Source organism: Danio aesculapii, chromosome 22, assembly GCF_903798145.1.
Source record: "Danio aesculapii chromosome 22, fDanAes4.1, whole genome shotgun sequence".
Classification (NCBI taxonomy): Eukaryota; Metazoa; Chordata; class Actinopteri; order Cypriniformes; family Danionidae; genus Danio; species Danio aesculapii.
In genome coordinates, this window is record NC_079456.1 from 20,646,984 (window position 1) to 20,667,950 (window position 20,967).

The 20,967-nt window shown below is 34.5% G+C and overlaps 1 protein-coding gene across 1 annotated transcript; it reads left to right on the forward strand.

Moving 5' to 3' along the window:
* The first annotated feature begins 470 nt into the window (after positions 1–470).
* On the forward strand, positions 471–13,463 carry hmg20b (high mobility group 20B). Its single transcript, XM_056448220.1, has 9 exons — positions 471–557; positions 3,537–3,633; positions 3,790–4,011; positions 4,113–4,233; positions 6,957–7,012; positions 7,373–7,439; positions 7,526–7,741; positions 9,523–9,655; positions 10,218–13,463. Exons 2-9 carry the CDS (start codon positions 3,556–3,558, stop codon positions 10,228–10,230), a joined length of 906 nt encoding a protein of 301 aa, XP_056304195.1. The 5' UTR covers positions 471–557; positions 3,537–3,555; the 3' UTR covers positions 10,231–13,463.
* Positions 13,464–20,967: the final 7,504 nt, after the last annotated feature.

A 20,967-nucleotide genomic window follows, 5' to 3' on the forward strand; every position in this document is an offset into this window, starting at 1 on the left:
TAAGCAGATTTTATAGTTTGTCGTTTTACAACAGAAATAAATCACACACTGGAAACATCACACTTACGTTTATTTGCATTACAGCAGTTGGTATTTTGGTAAAAATGTAAATGTTCCACATAAAATGATTTCTACATTAAAAGTGCCATCATGAAAACGGTGTAAATTACCGAATATCATGTATTTAACTTTAATATGGTTAAAATTAATTTGATGGGAAAACAAATTGTGCTTGAAAGACTTTAATATAGCTACTGATTCATAGTATTTATATATGTTTACTGCATAATTGCATACCAATTGTAAATAATCCTATAGTCTGCAACAAAAATAAACAAAATCCTCAGAAAACTCTTACATTTAGTTACAACTCTTACATTTAGTAACAACGAGTGGTTACAACCCCTTTCCAGTCATGCGCAACGCAGATGAAGCCAGTTGCAATTCGCCCCGCCTTCCAAGCCCACAAGCCAATCAAACCCACCAAGGATCTGTCAATCAAACCAACGTTTGTCCGCAAGCTAGCCTTTGAGTTAAGAAAACAGGCACAAATACAGGTAAGTGTACATTTTGTTGAGTATGAAACGCACGAGCTGTATATAAATGTCAATAGATTTACACAAATTTATGTCAATAAACTGTCGAAATGAAGACGCGATAAATGTAAGTATTCTGAGGTTCAACTGAGGCTAGTTAGCCAACTATGCTACTTTAGCTAACATTCATAATAACCGGGCTATGCAGGGTACTCTTTATAAACATTTATGCTCTAAAAGCTCCGTGCATGCTTGTTTGCAAATTTGTAATTTACTACATCTTTTATGAAGACAACCCATATAATAAACGGTGGGTTTATTTATTGTCCGTGTTTTCATATCTAGACAGCGTTTTGCAGCTGTAACGTTACAGCCAACATTATTGTTTTAGTGTAATTGAGATACTTTATATTTCTTCTAAATAATATTTGTTTTTAGATTTTTTTTAATTTCTAGGCAAAATTGTTGTGATTTACTGTGATAATTTTAGTATAAGTTAACTTTATTTATTAAACAAATTATCTTTAAATGTCCGTTTTAGTTATTTAAGTAAAGGTCAAACCAAAAGAAGAGAAATGTTGCATGGGCTACTTGCTGAAATAAGATTTTTAATATTATTTAATTTGAGCTGACATAATTTTTTGGTAATTTATAAGGTTTATGTTTCATTAGGTACTACATTTATTTATAGTTTTAGGTCACATTTTTTACCTGCAAAACACATTTTGCAATCAAATGACAGCATTCTCTGCTCACATAATAAGCAAAAATAAATGAAAACCATGTGTAATTCATGATTTTACTGTTTTTCTTAATATCACATATAGTGTTGCACAATACCAAAACTTTGACATCGATATGATACCTAAATTAAATATCATGATACCGATACTAAATCGATATATGCCATCATTTTATTTTCTTTTAAAATATTATTTATTAATAAACACTCAGTGTTTACTGTCAGCTGAAACAGAGTAGAACCATTTTTAAAAAGTAAAACAAATATAGAAATAAAAACTAATTTTGTCAGTAATCCAGCCAAGCTGTTTTAACATAAAATAGTTGCAGCTTTAAAAACAAAACAAAAAAAAACTATAGACAAAAGTGCACACCTTTTTTTGATCTGGTTCTCAAAGAACCTGGAGATGTTGGTCCTCGCTGTACATAACACCGTGATCCTGTCATATTCATATATAATTTCATATTTATATAGTAATATAGGGGTGAAAAAAAGCCATTTTTAATACAAAATCTAAAAAGTTAATATGGAAAAGAAATTGCCCCCACACTGCCCCCTATTGACGAGTACTTGCAGCTACAACTGTCACTCAAAAGTACAGGTACTGTAAAAATGCGGAATTGTATCGTTTTGAAAGCCAGGGTATCGCGGTACTTTTTTAGTATCGTTATATCATACAACACCCATCACATATCTTAGCTTTAAAACCCTATTTTTTATTTTTTTGCTTTTTAAGGTACCAGTCGGGCTGCAACAATGAATAGATTAAAATCGATTACTAAAATCGTTGGCAACGAATATCATAATCGATTTTTGTGTCGCGCGGCGCGGAGATGTTTAATTATAAAAAAAATTTAGTTGAGTTCAGACCGGAGTGAACGCACTCTGCCTCTCTTGCGCACTGATACCAGCAGCGCCTCATAGAAAGGACGGAGCAAAAAACGAGCGGAGGTAACGTTAGAGGAAAGATACATGGCGAAGGCATGTGCGACCCTAGTCATACAAGATGTGGCAGCATTTCACACTAAATAATCAAAAAAGTGTGTTAACGGCCAAATATGCAAAAGTGATGACGGGAGCACCACGGCAATGACCCAGCACCTGAAACGCAAACATGTTGGAGTCGGATGAGGAGGAAGGGAGCAACAGCAGGGTAAATCACTAGAGAATCCTGCTTTTGTACCGTTTTAAAGTGAGGAACGTAATGTCCCTGATCCTGGTGATTACTCGCTATCCAGCTTGACAAGCATAACATAAAACATTCAATCTGAGCTTTGGCGTGTTGGCTGGTGCTGAGCCAGAGAAAGACGTGTCATATTATCACAATTATGCAGTGTTTTAAACCACCCAATGCTTATTTTATGTTTTAGACATGTAAAAACACACAAGCACTACTAAAACAATACATTTAGAGTTTGTAAAACGCACAAGAAAGTATAGAAGTCTAACAATCCATTCAAATATAATTTGCAGATGATGTGTATTATTCATATCAGATACACGTAGTGAAAGTAACAATAAAGTTCAGTCTATACTTCTCCCAGCTGGCCAGCCACCTGCTGCATGCATTTTGGGAGTAACTGATGAATTTACATGCTGATTCCTGCATGTTCTGCTTTTATAAATTAAATATATATTGTATGTATGTAAACATTGGGATGCCTGAATCTTCAGTTTGAGAATGTATCTCATTAAGATTCTTTTTCTTACCCAATTGGCAAATAAGTTTGCCTGTTTTAAGCAAACAATCACTTAATTTTTAGGTGTTTTTTTAGGAAACAAGACATTATTTCTTATGCTATTTTATGTGTCTAGTATGTATCTTGATTTAATATTTCTTTAGATATCTGGATTGAAAACAGGACAAAACTACAGAGTTTTTATTTTTTATTTTATTATTATTATTATAACAGCTCAGGGATGTTCAAGGACAACATGTTTGTGCACTTTCTAAAGATGTTAGTTCTGTATTTGAATAAAGGGTTGGAAATGACGCTTTTTTATTTTGATCAGATTAGTCGATTAATCTGTCAATTATTGTTTGATTAATCGATGTTTAAAATAATCGTTAGTTGCAGCCCTAGGTCCCAGAAATGCTGTTGTCGAAAATGGCATTATGAAAACATACCGTTAGTTAACTATGATAATAACTGTGCTGTCATAATTTGTATTTTAGTATGTACTTCTACATAGAAATCGACTAGTTGTTGGTCCTTCATATTTCCTCTAAATAAATTCTCCTTTTTTTGTCTTCCCAGAATTCCCTGAATCCATGTTATGGGTGGTGTAAAGCAAGAGCAGACTGATGCTCCTGCATCTAAAGACACTCAACTGACTGATTCGCCGCAGGAAGAGGTTAGAGACCGACTCCTTTGACATCATCAATAACACTGTCTATCGCATATCATGCATAACTGAATCATCATAAAAGGTTTTGTGGACGGGTGCACTCATATTTTCCCCATACACTCCTAAATTGAATTCATGTCAATTTGAATTGATTTGTTACAGAACCAATCGACTTCACAGCCGGTAAAGAAGCGAGGTTGGCCAAAAGGAAAGAAGAGAAAGAAGGTATTGCCAAACGGCCCCAAGGCTCCGGTTACCGGTTATGTCCGTTTCTTGAATGAGAGACGGGAGCACATCCGGGCCCTTCATCCAGATCTTCCCTTTCCAGAAATCACCAAGAGACTCGGGGCAGAATGGAGCCGCCTGGCACCTCATGATAAACAGGTATTATTATGGTTATTAAGGAACGACTGGCCAATTGTTTCTTTTTAATATGGAAAAACCTCATTCTGTTTAAATGCAACCGCTTTTTTTTTTTTTAACAGCGTTACCTTGATGAAGCCGAAAGGGACAAAATGCAGTATGCACGAGAGCTCAGGGAGTATCAGAAAAGTGAAGCTTATCAAATCACGTGTGCAAAAGTTCAAGACAAGAGAATTAAGAGAGGTGAAGATTTGTTTTCTTTGACAGTTTTTTTTGGTATAATTTTTTATGCTATCTGTATTTGTCTTTTTGTCCAGTATTCAATAGTGTTGGGATATTTTTTTTCATTTATTACATAATTTATAGATCTCATTTACCTTAACTCATATTAGTAATGGAAGAAACAAAGCTTCGAAACAACTGAACCATTCATTCATTTTCGGCTTAATCCCTTTATCAATCCGGGGTGAAGAATGAACCGCCAATTTATCCAGCACGTTTTTACGCAGCGGATGCCCTTCCAGCCGCAACCCATCTCTGGGAAACATCCACACACACTCATTCACACATACACTCATACACTATGGAAAATTTTGCTTGCCCAATTCACCTGTACTGCATATCTTTGGACTGTGTCATATGGGACTACGTGGAAATGAACTGGCAGATGAATCTGCAAAAAAGGCTATCTCCTTGAATGTGACCGAATGTTTAATTCCTCCTGATGACTTGAAACCCACCATAAATTTGTACATAAACGAAACATGGCAAAGAGAATGGGACAACTGCATCAACAACAAATTATATGAAATTAACCCGAAAATAAATGAAAGACATTTAGCAAATTATAATTTTGAGACCAGGCATGATCAGACGCTCTATACCAGATGTCGAATTGGACATTCTAGGTTGACACATTCATATTTATTAAATAACGAAGAATCACCTAAACGTAATAACTGCCAGACTGCTCTTACCATCAAACATATTTTGTTGGAATGTAGAAGTTTAAATTCTATTAGACAAAATTTTTATAAGGAGAGTACTTTGATGGACTTTTTAAAAAGGTACCACCAGGAAGAGTTTTACATTTTTTTATCAAAAATAGAACAGAAAAACCATATTTAACTTTGAATAAATTATTTTGTAAATTTTATCTATTTATATTTTATATATTTGTCTAAGTAATTTTTTTAATATATAATACGAATTTGTTTTTATCATGTAATATTTTAATGTATATCCATTTGGCCACGAAATAGCCATAAGTTGATGATGTGGCCATAAATATGTAATAAATAAATAAATCTTTGGACTGTGGGGGAAACCGGAGCACCCGGAGGAAACCCAATTGTTGTTGTTATTATTATTATTATTATTAACTATTATTCCTTTTCGTTTTACAAATGTTTCATTAAAAGATGTGCAAACTTGTAAAACTGATTAGAGATCAAATAACTCAAGGAAACGTGTTTAGTAATTCACCACTGGGGGAGCGATCTGAATGGAGCCTCATGATTAATGTGGATTTTATGGTTTTACATAGATCGGCCCAAGCAGAGATGCATTCAAATTTTGAAGTGTTTCAAAACAGTAATAAAGCCCCATTTGCTGAAATCTTGTGGCTTTGGAAATTCAATACACACTCCGAACTACTGATTCGAAAAGATTCTTAACATTTTAGAAGCTTCATAAAGCAGTAATTCTAAAGCAGCCATCACTTACTCGTATAATGCAGAAAAACATAATTATTTTATTAGGGGCTGATCACACCAAACGTGCTTTTTGCATTGAGGGCTGCCTTTTTTGAATGATGTACTAATGGCCCGAGTGTTTTGCACGCTGCTTATGCGCCCTGCACACCTCGCGTTTTAACCACCTGCTGCACCTCGTGTTTCTCACAGTTGAAAAAAGTAAACGGAAAAAGCACGTTATGTCAGGTCGCGTCTTTTTCATTTTTTTAAATAATTGAAAGCAGAGGCAGGGTTTCCGTTGGGATGACTGCAGTGTTTGTGTTGTCAAGACAACTACGAAGACTTTTATAGATGAAGGAGAGATTTGTGGTTGTTGTTTTGAGTTAAATCTTGAATATCACAATATTGTTACATTTTAAAATTCTATTAATATCAACAGCAACACTCTCGCATCATACCAAGCTGATTCAGTCATTGCCTAGTGACATAAAAAGCGCACCGCGCTTTGTTTTCTTGTCAACAAACGCCTCGCGTTTTTAGAACTGAAAAGTGTGTTCGGTGTGATCAGCGCCTTAATGTGGTATAAAACTCAGAAAACTGTAAATAGTAACACTGGTGGCTGATAAGTGTACTGCAGTCAGCTGATTATCGCTTGTACAAATAATGAACATTTTAATCACCCCTAGTGGCAAACGAAGTAAAAAAAAATTGTTAGCAGCGCAGAAACTTCAAATACACCCCAAACAAACCCAAAAGATTCCTTTAGTCTTGCTGAATAAACAGAAGATTTAATTGCTTTCATTGATTTCCCTGTGGAATCAGCTCACAGAATTTATTTCAAACACTCGACTGAAGTTATGAAGTGAGTGTGGAGTAAATACATGTTATTATATGGGATATTTTCACAGAGCCTTTTCTACACATAGCCATAGTTTGTTGACGAGCTACACAAACAGCTGTCATTATCTAGAATGATTTTCCCGATTTATTTCAATAGATTTTTCTCTGTGAATTATGACTTTGTGTATTAAACACTGCTCTATCTGAAAGCACATCCTGAAGATTTACAAGAACAGGCTTTACTGACAAAATGTGCATGACTATCGCCCTAATCTCCCATTTCTACTCGATTTGTTTCGAACCAGTGATTTGATTCATGAAAGTTTTGAAGCATCGGTGTTTTGAAAGCACCCATCACTGGTATGCTACAATTTGCAATGATGCAAGTGTTAATTTTTAGAGCAAAGATTCATTTATCTTTTTATTTTACAGAGGAGTTGACTTCTGTCATTATTAACGCCAACAGTTCAGGATCTACAGGTTTTAAGGTAAGCATACAAAGGCAGAAGTCCTATATTATCCCTGCCTATAGTTCACCCAAAATGAAAACTGAGTCATCTTCAAGTGGTTGCAAACCTTTGAGTTTATATGTTGTATATAGTTTTTATGTTGAACACAAGAGGAGATGTTTTGAAGAATCTTGGAATCAGTACATCCATAGTAAGAAAAAAATACTACGAAATTTTCCACCGTTCTTTAAAATATCTTATTTTGTGTTCAACAGAAGAAAGAAACTAAAACTGGTTTAGAACAAGTGGAGGCTAAGTTTTTATTTTTTGGGGGTGTACTACCCAGTTGATATATAAAAGACTTTCTGTATCTTGACGCATGTGATGGATTTCCTTCAGAACTCAGACTTTACCGCCAGATTTGATGTCCCTATTTTCACAGAAGAATTTTTGGACCAAAACAAAGGTAAATTAGCTGAATTTTTTTTTGTGCTTAATAAAACATAAATATCAACAGAAAAGCTATTTTTCTTAAAATTGCCCATTTTCCAGCGAGAGAAGCAGAGCTGCGGCGTTTGCGCAAGGCTAATGTGGAGTTCGAAGAGCAGAATGCGGTTCTCCAGAAGCACATTGCCGACATGTTCAGTGCTAAAGAGCGACTGGAAGCTGAGCTAGGCCAAGATGAGCTTCGTACACAGGCCCTACAGCGTCACCTACAGGCAATCAAACAGACGCTAGTCAGCAGCTTGGCTACTGTGCCTTTACCAGGTCAGTACAATACAGTGCCTATAATAAAAATACCAAAAGTGATCATTTAACTACTTTGTGTTTTATGTTGTGTGTCAGTACCGATAGCTTAGGGATCATTGGCCAAGTTGTAATAAGTGTCTTACGTTTACAGAAAACTAGAAAGCAATAAATTGCAAAATTGACAGATTTTTCTTAAATGTGTATATGATTAATTTAGCTGCTATGATTAATTTAGAGATGTGGCATTTTCAGTCACAAACTGCTCTCTGCACATCAGCATTTTTAGCTTGTTTGACAGCTGTGCGCTTGTTTTAAATTGTTGCAATTCTTTAAAACATGTCCTGGTAATAAAATAAATGCATCTTATAAATTTTGAGTTACGAAAAAAAAAAAAAAAAAAAAGGTTATTTACAAAAATTGTGGCATATCATGGATGTGATATATTGAATGTGGTATACCGATATCACAATATATCAATATTGAAGGCAAAATTATTGTGATAATATCGTATCGTTAGTTAACCTGTGATTCCCACCCCCTAGCGTCCTTGCTTTGAATTCCTGACTCACAGAACTTTCCAGATATATATATATATATATATATATATATATATATATATATATATATATATATATATATATATATATATATATATATATATATATATATATATATATATATATATATATACATACATACATACATACATACATACATACATACATACATACATACATACATACATACATACATACATACATACATACATACATACATACATACATACATACATACATACATACATACATACATACATATACACATATACACATATACACACACACACACACACACTAGCTGGAAAAAGTCATGTTGTTCATCCCAGTTGTAAGAGCAACAAATAATAACTTCTTGTTGATCATTTGGAAAAGTGGCAGAAGGTAGATTTTTTCCAATGAATCATCTGTTGAACTGCATCCCAATAATCACAAATATTCCAAAAGACCTATTGGAACCCGCATGGACCCAAGATTCTCATAGAAATCAGTCAAGTTTGATGAAGGAGAATCATGGTTTGGGGTTACATTCAGTATGGGGGAGTGGGAGAGATTCCAGTATCAAGACATTTGTGCTGCCCATTACATTACAAACCACAGGAGAGGGCAAATTCGTCAGCAGATAGTGCTCCTCCTCATACTTTAGCCTCCACATCAAAGTTCCTGAAAGCAAAGAAGGTCAAGGTGCTCCAGGATTGGCCTGCCCAGTCACCAGACATGAACATTATTGAGCATTATGGAGGAGGCATTGAAGATGAATCCAAAGAATCTTGATGAACTCCTGGAGTCTTGCAAGAACGCTTTCTTTGCCATTCCAGATGACTTTATGAATAAGTTATTTGAGTCATTGTAGAGTTGTATGGATGCAGTCTTCCAAGTTCATGGGAGTCATACACAATATTAATTCTTTTTCCACTACACCATTAATTTAAATTCTATACTGTACATTATTTCTGTTAACTGAGAAGACTTTTGTCTTAAGTCAGACCTTACTGTCCTAATTAAATAATTAAAAATCAAGGCATGATCATATTTTATTTTGGTAAAATGAGTGTAATCTAGAGGTCTTTGCCTTTCATATAAGCCACCTCTGATACCAAATGATCAACTAGAAGTCAAGTTATTATTTGTTGTTTGTAAAACTTTGATAGGCGACAAGACTTTTGTCAGGTATACACACACACTGTCCTGTGATAATAAAGTGAACATATTATAACATAATTTACTTTGTGTTTTGTTTAGGCACTGGTGAAACACCGTCAATTGGAACGCTGGACTCATACCTGAGTCGCCTGAGCAGTGCTTTAGAGAGCAGGCCTCATGAGCATCGTGCCTTAGTCCTTAAGCTACAAGAGCTCTTAGCTCACCTGGACAGGTAGATAATGTGGTACTATGTGCCATAAAACACAAATATCAAATCCGTTAATAAAATGGTTAATAAAATGCATCTTTTCTCTGACTTACCAGTTAAGTCTGCACACTGAAGTCTGAAATTTTTTTCATAAACAGTGGCATAGTTTTGGTTTTTGCTTGTATCATGGCTCTCAATTGTCAAAACACTGCTTTCTATGGAAGCAAAGAACTGAAAAAATGATACCCAGTCCACATTTTTTCATGATAAATAAAAGTTTCTGAGGCATTGTGTAATAATATATTACACACACACACACACGCGCACACACACACACACATATTAATTCGGTCAAAAAAAATCAGACTCTGTGTGCAACTTTAACTTCAGCATTGCTATATATATGATATATATATATATATATATATTCTGCAAGAAAAATAAATTCATTAAGTACGTTTCAAGCATTTGTATCTAATAGACTTTTTTTTTCTGTCCATGACTGCTTGATATCAGACATATCATGCTAGTTGATTATTTCTGACCCTGTTAGCTTATTATCTGGTTTTCTTCATTTCCACTCCAGTGAGAAGCTTTGATTGGTGGGATCTAAAGGATCCGGCTGACCAAAAGCATTCAGAAGGCTCGGGACCCCAGTGCTCTGCCTCAAATGCCTATAACAAGAGCCAAACGGTTGAATTGGTTATTTTCAGATGGCTTGCTCTACAATAAGCTCATTTCACTGGTAACACTGGTGCTGAAGGATTCTAAACTTATTGACATTAACTTTTATAATGCTGTTTTGACAGTTACAGCCACTCATGGGAAGACTTAAGTCCATTTATATCCACTGAAAGCATGGTTTAAGGATAATGATGTTTGCTAAGATGATTTAATGAAATGTGCATTTACTATTCTTACTATGTCATAATATTTTCTGAATTTAAATTTATTGTTATTTTTGGTCACATTCCCATTTGAACAGTTGGCATTACAAAGGGTGATGAATTCTAGCATTAAAATATTGCAGGTGTCAGAGTTTACACTGCTTTGCTGATGTTTTTGAATTGATTTTTTTTATTATTATTATTATTATTATTATTGTATGAATTATTTTAATACAGAAAGAGAACATGGGGTGTAAAAAAAGATAATAAAATCCAGCATGAATTAGTCTATTTTAAATGATTTCATTATTCAGATATCTAGCTCACTGTATCCAGTAGAGGGTGACACTGACCACACCATGAAACCCAATAATCTGAAAAAAAAACCTCCTGTGTCTTTTGAAATTACATTGTTAGAATATCATAAAACTAAATTTAGCTGTTTTATATTCTCTTTCTGAATGCAGTGACTTATAAGATATATATAATGATTTATAAATGACATTAACCAGCAACATGTGTAGTAATTACCATTATTATCAAAGAGAAATTCCATATTTTAGTAAATGCAGCTAAAAATATGTAAATTAAGAATAAATGATAAATAAATCGTTAGTCTTTACTCCAGTTAGACGGCATAGACTAATTTTCACTGATGTTAAATGTAGTGACGATAAATTAAGGCCATTTCACAGCTTAAAATTATACACTATTATACAACCCCAACAATCAACTTTATCAAACGAAATGTGTAGTTAACTCAATTTACTGAATTCTACTCAAGTTCACAGTACTCCTATAGATTAGTTTTTTTCAACTCAAATGGACTGTTTTAACTTATCGAGTTTTACAGTACCCAATTTGTTGGGTTTTACTGTACTCAGATTGCTTCATTTACTCAAATGGATTAAGTTCACAGTACTCATTAGGATTAGTTTTTGAACTTAAATGGTTTGTTGCAATCTGTTTCCTCAAATGTTTTGAGTTACCTTAACTTTTTGGGTTTTACAGTGCAGCTATAACAACAATGTTGACATCCAGTTTGGTTAAGCTGCTGCAGATACGGTTGTGGTGTGGTGTTTTTTTATATTTTGAATTATTTTTGTAGCTGTATTTTCATGATTATTCTTTACACTGGCTTACACTTTATTTTAATAATCAACAGTTTATTTTGTTAACAGTACACTCTACTGAATTCCATTAACTATTGTCATATACAATAGATACTTGTACAGTCAAACCAAACATTATTCCGACACCTTCAACATTTCTCGCATTATTACAGTTTGCTATAATGTATAAAAATGATCAAATATATTATATAAACTAGGTCAGATACATTTGATAGAAAGGCACAGTATGAATTACTATGAACCAACAATAATTCAGACAGCATTTACTATAATATTTACCCAATTAGCAATACTTTGTTGTCAACCTTTAGCCTCAATGACAGCCTGTAGTCTCTGCTGTCCACAATATTCATCAAACCTGAAACTTTTTCACGTTTTGTTGGTTTGTAGTTCAACCTTATGAATATTTTGGGGGTCTAATATGTCACTGTTTACTTTATTTGCTATACTCACTTACATAAATCACCTGCACTGTCCTGCACCCACTATCTAAAAAATCTAATTGTATGTGGTGTGTGTGAATAATTTAAGGTTTGACTGTACATAAATCCTGTTACACTGGGCCATAATAATTCAGTGACGGAGAATGCATAATGGGCAACATCGTGAGTGCCTTTCACAACCACACATTAATCCTTGACGTCCATTGACTTTCTGTCAGAGTTGGGCAGCAGTCATTCACTGTTAGCAGATACCATTGAAATGAATGAGAAGTGGCGTATGCTGGATTTTACCGTCACAAAATTATCTCAGACATAAGTAATAAAACAGTGATTTTCCCGACGTCAAATAGATCAATTTAAATGTAATGTTTAAGGGCAAAAACAACAAATATTCATTACATACCAGCCCAACTTGTTCATTTTACCTGCATTTTTGGCTTAAGATTGCAGGCTTGCCTGTCTTCAATATTGGAACAGTTAAACCTGGTCCATGAACACTTGAGAATAAGCTGATTGCAACCAAAGTTATACGCATATTTATGTCTAGAAGAAGTTAATGAAATTTTCTTAACTAACATAATACAAATAAGACAAAGGCCTGAGTCACCATTCACTTTCACAGCTTCTTTTTCGAAAAATAACATTGGAGAATAAAGCAGTTATTCTCTCATTATAGAGAATGGGAATCTATGTTATGGTCATGTTTTCAGACACGCTCAGAAGCGCACAATGTAAACTGTGTTAATTTACAATATAAATCCTTCAAATATAAAGGACCAATGTGTAAAAGACATTGTGTGTCTGAGAAATTTAATATATGCATTATCTTATAATCTATCCCCACTAACATTCGTAGGCCTATGAATGAGCTACTGCAGGGGTTTTCAAACTTTTCAACCCGCGACCCCTTAAATAACAACTCCAGTGACTCACTACCCCCACTATGCTTGGAAGTGGTTATAAACATACAAGTATTGCGCACAATGATGCACACACACCAATAGGAACTATATAAACATGAGCATATTGACAACACAAAGTCCACCAGTCTAACAACCATATCATTTTCTATAATCATTATTCATTTAAGTTTAATATTAACCTCACTTAATGAGAATGGTGGGAACAATGTTTACAGCACAAGACTGTTCTTGGTATAATTTTGAGCACCGCCACTTGGAGATCATCCGCCATGTTCAGTCGTGGCCTTTATTTTGAATGAGCGACATAAAGGTGTCGTAGTTTAACATTGTGCTGTAAAATCAATTTGCTGCAACTAACGCTATTGCTGGGATGTTAACCTGGCATGATAACACCAGGGGTCCCAAATCCAATGGAAAAAAAAAATTAAAAGCCTGATTGATTTTTATTTGCATGTTGTTGTTGTTGTTTTGTTTTTTTAATGTAACTATTTAATATCAAGTAGACCATTTCAGTGTGGTCATGTCATTGACATGTAATTTCCTGCTTGTTATCAGACTATTTCATAACTGTAACAAGAGGCAATTTAATCATAACATTATGTATCAATATTTGAAGAGTTCAGATGCAAAAACCTGAAAAAAAAATGCCATCTGATATTTTTCTCTAAAATGAGCGTTTTTATCAGTGTCCTGTGCGTATGTTCAGTAATTTCACTTTTATGGCAAAGAATAATTCCTTTTCATGGTCTTTAAAGTGAAATAACTTGATATAAACAAAGGAGGGTGAGAGAAATGTTTATATTTGATGGAAATTTTAGACTTAGAGGTTTTTGCATCTGAACTCTTCATGTGGCTCTTTTTGGATTCTCGGAAGCTATAGAAATTAATAATGTAAAACAGGAAATATGTTAAGACTATTGTTTTTGTTTACATCCTTCAAAATGGTCAATATATTATATATATTAAAAATTTAAAACTATTTTTATCTTCTGTAGGTTATGCATAAAATATGGTAATTCTAATCATTTAATAACACATGAGATTTTTGAAAATCACCACTTTTAGAACCACTGAGCTACTGCAAGAAAATATTTCTATATGTGCTTTCCTCTTTATGTGTAGTGTGAGCACTCACCATAGTCTATTGCTGATGAAAGTGTGATATAATAAATCAACAGAAAGTAATGGGATCCTGGTTCCAATGTATTCCCATTTCCCAGTATACATTGCACTGTAATGACACATTCCCATTCTTTATAATGCAGTTCTGTCAAACATGTTTACCAGGGAAAAAAACAAAGTAAATCAATGTGGAACATCATAGAAATTAGTTAATATCAAAATTTTTAGTTTCATATATATATATATATATATATATATATATATATATATATATATATATATATATTTGGTGAACTATACCTTTAAATGGGGTTTTCAACCGTTAAATAGCCTACTGAAGTAACGTTATCTCAAAGCTTATCATCTAAAGCTTATCTTATGCTTATTACAGAACTCAGTCCCAGCAAAGTATCAAATGGCAGTATTTTAAATGCTCTCAAACTTAATTTATCTGGTTTAAATAACTAGTCAGGAGCGTAGAGAGGTCCTCGTGCTCTTTCTTCAGCTGTCACATCATCACAGCTCGGGCCGTGACGTCACTGTAGTAGCTCTCCTCGCGGCGGCGGTGCTGAACAAGATGGCTGTGCGTCGAGTAACGGGCGGCTGAAGAAACGGCGCTAATAATCGCACAAATCCCGAATAACAGCGCGTTATATTGCAAGAGGGGGATTGAAACATCCTCGGGTTGAATTAGCCGGAAGAGCAGCTGGAATTCGGAATAGCAGCTGTATTTTTTTCTATTTAGGGGGGTGTAGCTTTGGTAACGGGAAAAAGGGGAGGTTTCTCAACGCATAAAAACCACTAAAAACGTTTTAAAAGCAGTTTATTTTTGTAAAATAACGGGAAAGGGCGCGAAAAATATAAATAAAGAGATGTCACTGCTCTGTGTTGGAGGTAAGTGCATTATTTCATGCATGGATGCGTTACTTGCTGTTGGTTATTGGTGATATATGTTTTACTCAATCCTATATTAAGGGTTAAAATGGCATTTTATTTGGAAAATACCATTTTTAACAGAGCGTCTGATGATGATTGAATGCATACTTGTATACAAGCGCATGCATTATTTTATCTATGACTATATCGCTGATCAAAAATCGATCAAATATTGATCTTATTGTTTTATTTTAAATTATTGGATTGCGTTCACCTAACAGAAAGCTGAACTGTAGATCTGCAAAGTGGCTTCTTTTAGTGTTCAAGTTTAATAATTATGCATTTTAAATATATATGGTTAAATTAAAAAGGCTATTTTGCACGCAAAAATGCAGGAGAAATGTCTCTGAGATGAGTGTGTTGAATCCACCGTGTTTTAAATGCAGTCAGGATTCAGGGGTGTGTTCCCTTGATATTCCAGATGGAGCTTTAGTTTTGCTCAGATGGGATCTGCTTTGATGTATGATACGGCTATTTTTAACTGTGTTTACTGTACAGTGGTTAAATGGGTTTGCAGTTCAAAGCCTTCTTGACTGTGAGAGGTTACAGGTGTTTTATTCTTTGTTGTAATGGCCATCTGTATTTATTTTGCTGTAGAATCAGGTGCAGATATGTTTGGAAAATCCAGTATGTGGTCATAATCGACTAATGAACATAGAGTTGAAGTCAGAATTATTAGCCCTCCCGAATTATTAGCCCCCTGTTTATTTTCCCCCCAATTTCTGTTTAACGGAGAGAAGATTTTTTTTCAACACATTTCTAAACATAATAGTTTTAATAACTCATTTCTAATAACTGATTTATTTTATCTTTGCCATGATGACAGTAAATAATATTTGACTAAATATTTTTCAAGACACTTCTATTCAGCTTAAAGTGACATTTAAAGGCTTAACTAGGTTAATTACGTTAACCTGGCAGGTTAGGGTAATTAGGCAAGTTATTGTATAATGATGGTTTGTTCTGTAGACTATTGAAAAAATATATCTTAAAGGGGCTAATAATTTTGACCATAAAATGGGTTTAAAAAAATTAAAAACTGCTTTTTTTCTAGCCGAAATAAAACAAATAAGACTTTCTTCAGAAGAAAAAATATTATCAGACATACTGTGAAAATTTCTTTGCTCTGTTAAACTAATAATTCTGACTGTATATAATTGAGGGGTCTCTAACCTTTTCAGGTCAATAATTCTTTTGTAGATATATTGGCAACATGTAATGTGTTGTATAATATTGAATTATGTATTTTGATATCAGAATAAAATATTTTATTTACAAAAATAGTAGATTGTTGAAATATAAAGTTTCATATAGGCCTAAGTATATTATTTTTCTTAGCACATTTGAAATAATTTAATATTAAAGTTGACATTTAATACTAAAAAGTTACTGTGAGACATTAAGTTGAACTGAATATTTCTAATTTGATTAGAAATCACTAGAAATCAAAGTGCTGTTTTAGTTCTATTTGAATATTGCAGTTATTTCAATGGGGCATCATGGTGGCGCAGTGGGTAGCACAATCAACTCACAGCAAGAAGGGCGCTAGATAGAGCCTGGCATTTCTGTGTGGAGTTTGCATGTTCTCCCCGTATTCACGTGGGTTTCCTCCAGGTGCTCCGGTTTCCTCCATAGTCCAAAGACATGCGCTATAGATGAATTGGATAAAATAAATAGGCCGTAGTGAATGCTGGACAAGTTGGCGGTTCATTCTGCTGTGGACCCCTGATCAATAAAGGAACTAAGCCGAAAAGAAAATGAATGAATGAGTTATTTCAATGTAAAATGTCTGTTAAAATCATAAATAATTGTAATTTCTTTTGTCTCAGGGAGGAATGTAGCAAAAATGCTTTTCATAACTAATTTTGGTTTACTTAAATTTTTTAAATGAGCATTTTAAATGTTTAATTTATTTATATAATGTAATGGTATTTATTATTGTAATATTTATTATAATTATATAAAAATGAGACAACTATTTGAAAATCAAATATAATATTCCGCCACTTAACAAAAAAAGACAGTGATGCATTTAGTTTAAAATGGGTATTTTTTTATTTGTTTAATTTTAGTTGCTGTTTAATTTATTATTAAAATTAGCTTTAGCTTTAATTAATAGTTTTTTGTAACAATTTTAAAATTGGTTTTATCTGTAGTTGTCATATTTCATATATGTATGTAAACACAAATGCTGTAAATGCTTGTAAGTTAACTATAGCACAAAGCAGTGTCAAAATATACAAGATTTTAGATTTGGTTAAATATCAAGAGCCTGAAAGTATTAACAGGCTCTATAATGATGCAAATCCTTGGCCGGATGTCTTTTGACGTGCACTTATTGTTAGCCTTTTTGGGCTGCAGTTTGCAATGCCCGTTTGCACTTGCCCTTCTCAGTTCCTGATTGCCATTTAATGCAAGATGCCATGCAAATAAGATTGGTGGACAATTCCTCAACAATACTGTAAGCCACGTTTCTTTGAACACATCCCACACAGACATTCTGATCCATGGCACGTCTGCCACCGCTCTGTAATTAAACAGGCAGCGGATTCACAACCAGTGTCCGAAAGTGACAGTGGGTGTGTGGGCGGGTGTCACATAGACTGGCATCATGCTTGGCGCTTGCCTCCGTAACCTGAGCAGATGTACAGTAAGGCTTGCCTAATTCCCCTCGGATGTGTTTTGATCATGTTGAAAGTCTTGAACTCCTCTTACATAACCATTATTTGGTGAATTGTAATGGGGCTTTCTTAAGCGGTGCTTAAAATGCCTGGGTTTTGTTAAAGAAAGCATACTAGCCTGTTATTTAAGCCTGGGAACCATGAATTGAACAAAATTTCATGAGATGATTAAAGTCTGCGTAAACTGGAAGTTTCTAGGACTTTTTTCAGTATGTTGATGTACTTCCATCTAAAACAGAATATTGAATGGGGTGGGACTTTCTTTTAGCGCATCTTTCCTTATAGTAAAGTAATATTAGGAGGGGCGTGGTTAAGAATATTGTTGCTAATGTCATCAAACTGATGTCAACAGAAAAGTCGACCCTCCAAACGATGATGAACAACAAAACATTCTTTGTTTTTGTGGATTAGCTTGCACAAATAAATTATTATAAAGTGTAAACCTATAGAGCAGTGTTTCCCAACCCTGTTCCTGAAGGCACACCAACAGTACACATTTTCAAGCTCTCCCTAATCCAACACACCTGAATCAACTCACCAGAAGATTAGAAGAGACTCCAAAACCTGAAGTGAATGGGTGAGATAAGGGAGACATCCAAAATATGTTCTGTTGGTGTGCCTCCAGGAACAGGGTTGGGAAACACTGCTATAGAATGTGCTCTAGCAAAATAAACATTACAAAATGTCATTTCACACAGAGGATCTCTTATGTCGGAAGTCTTCCGAGAATGTGTTTGTGAGGATTCCATTCAAAATGTTCGTTTATAAGTCTAAACTATAAATGCACTTTTAATCTTTCATTGGAAACAAAAATGTTGTTTTTGTGTGCTTCTTTAAATGTAAATGAGCTGCTACTCCCCACCCCCTTTCCAGAAAAGGGTGGAGCCTTTGCAGTCTGTACCTCAGACACTTCGCCAAAAACAAAACCTGTTTGATTTGATTATGGTGGCTCAGTGGTTAGCACTGTCGCCTCACATCAAGAAGGTCGCTGGTTCAAACCTCGGCTGGGTCAGTTGGCATTTCTATGCGGAGTTTGCATGTTCTTCCTGTATTCGTGTGAGTTTCCTCCAGGTGCTCCGGTTTCCCCCACAGTCCAAACACATGCGCTATAGGTGAATTGAATAAACTAAATTAGTGTACTGTATGTGTGTGAATGAGCATGGAATAGATAAGTTGGCGGTTCATTCCGCTGTGGCGACTCCTGTTGAATAAAGTAACTAAGCCGAAGAAAATTGAATGATTTGATTACATGAGGTTTGTGCCATTTTCAAAATTTTTTTATGCTTAAATTGTCAAGTAAACACAAGATTATGTACACTTCACCTAAACACAGATTTCACCATATTAGGATGTGCGTGTACTCAAAATTCATACAAATGATAAAGTGCAAATATCATTGTTTAAGCTGTTGTTGATTTTAATGTTTACAAATGCACTCCTGGACATTCTTCTAAATATCTATTTTTGTGTTCCACAGAGGAAAGAAAGAGCATATGAAAGATTCTAAGTGTATTTTTTTGCCTTTACAACCAGGCCCATAGCTCATTTTCTTTTTAATAATTCATTTGAACTAAATTGAACTTAAAATATCTAAATATATGACCGAATTGTAGCTAACACTAAACTATTACCATGTCAATTTTATAAAGATAAAAGAAGAAAAACATATGTAAGAATTGAATAGTTAAATAATTTATTTTTACAATATTTCTTTGATATCAAAGTCAAGTCCAAATTCAGCCACCTGTACAGGACATATGAGAATCAAAATTGTGTTACTCTCAGACCCTAGGTGTGCACACCAGAGTTACAAACAGTATATAGTGCAAAAAGCTTGTAAGTATGATAAAGTGACAGTGTCATAATAATATACAGGGAGGTAGTATGAGGTAACAGTCCAATGTTACGCAAAATGACCGATGCAGATGTGTAAGTGTGTTTACATGTGTGTCAAGAGTCCAAAGGTCTGGATCTGCATCGGTCACTTTGTGTAACATTGGACTTCTAGTTACCTCATACTACCTCCCTGTATATTATTTGCATTCAGGAGAAAATAACTACATAATGTGGTCTAATACACCAAACTCTGCAGTACCTCGAGGAATTGCAATGTCTGGTTGTTATATTATTAGTATTTTTTCATCTTATTCAGTAAAATATTGTATTTTGTTGCTTGTTTTAGCCCTTTTTATTGTTAAATAAACCATTCGAAAAAGTTTTTGGTTACTGCAATTAAAAAATATATATATATAATAATAATGTGCATTTAGATGAATATAAAAAACAGTCAAAAGTATAATTCATTTATTATTTTCCTTCGTCTTAATCCCTAATTTATCAGGGGTCACCACAGTGGAATAAACTCCCAACAAATAGTATAATATGATAACTAAATTACTGACATTAAAACTGTAAACAATAAACAAAAATAATAAAGCAAATTCATATTGTTAATATAAATCCATAAAAATAACTCAATAACACTGCCTTACAGCAGTTGGCATTTGATAGACCCCCAATCAAAAAAAAAAGTTTCTTAAAAATCCATATCTCATCTCCTCAGGGAAAATAAGCTTTATCCCCTGTATTCCGACTTCCAGATAATTAGTTTGCATTCTGCAGCTCTGATGGATTGCCTTGAACACCTGCATGGTAAATCCGAGCTCTCTTTGAAGCATGTTTTAATATCATCCCTTTATGCTGAGCTTTTAGCCCCCACCCCGAAATACCCCTTCACTCACATTCACCCTGAAGTGGTTATTTTTAGTGTCAGGATGTAGCTCTCTCTGCCTGCGCTTGGCTACACAGAGAGATTAATGGAGCGCGAGAGGAAGCGGGGAAGAGATAAAGAGGCAGCACACGTGCATGCCAGCCACATGGCAGGAAATGGTGCGTGGGAGCATAAGAGAGGATACCCTGGCAGGGGAAGGCGGAGGCAATGGCAAATCGTGAGCGGGAACTTTGAGCCTATTATCAACAATGTTTTCCTAGCGATCTGAAGATGCATGTCCAGTATGGGGGCAGAATTCTGATCAGTGTCACTTATAGTGATACAGCTGTTCTGCTTTGGACTAGAAATGTTAAATGCATGGCCAGTTTAATCGTCATCTACACATTTGACAGTGTGCATGAATGCTTACGAGTTACGATTGCACAATATACAAAGATTCATTCTTGTCTGGTGATTCATTCATTCATTTTCTTTTCGGCT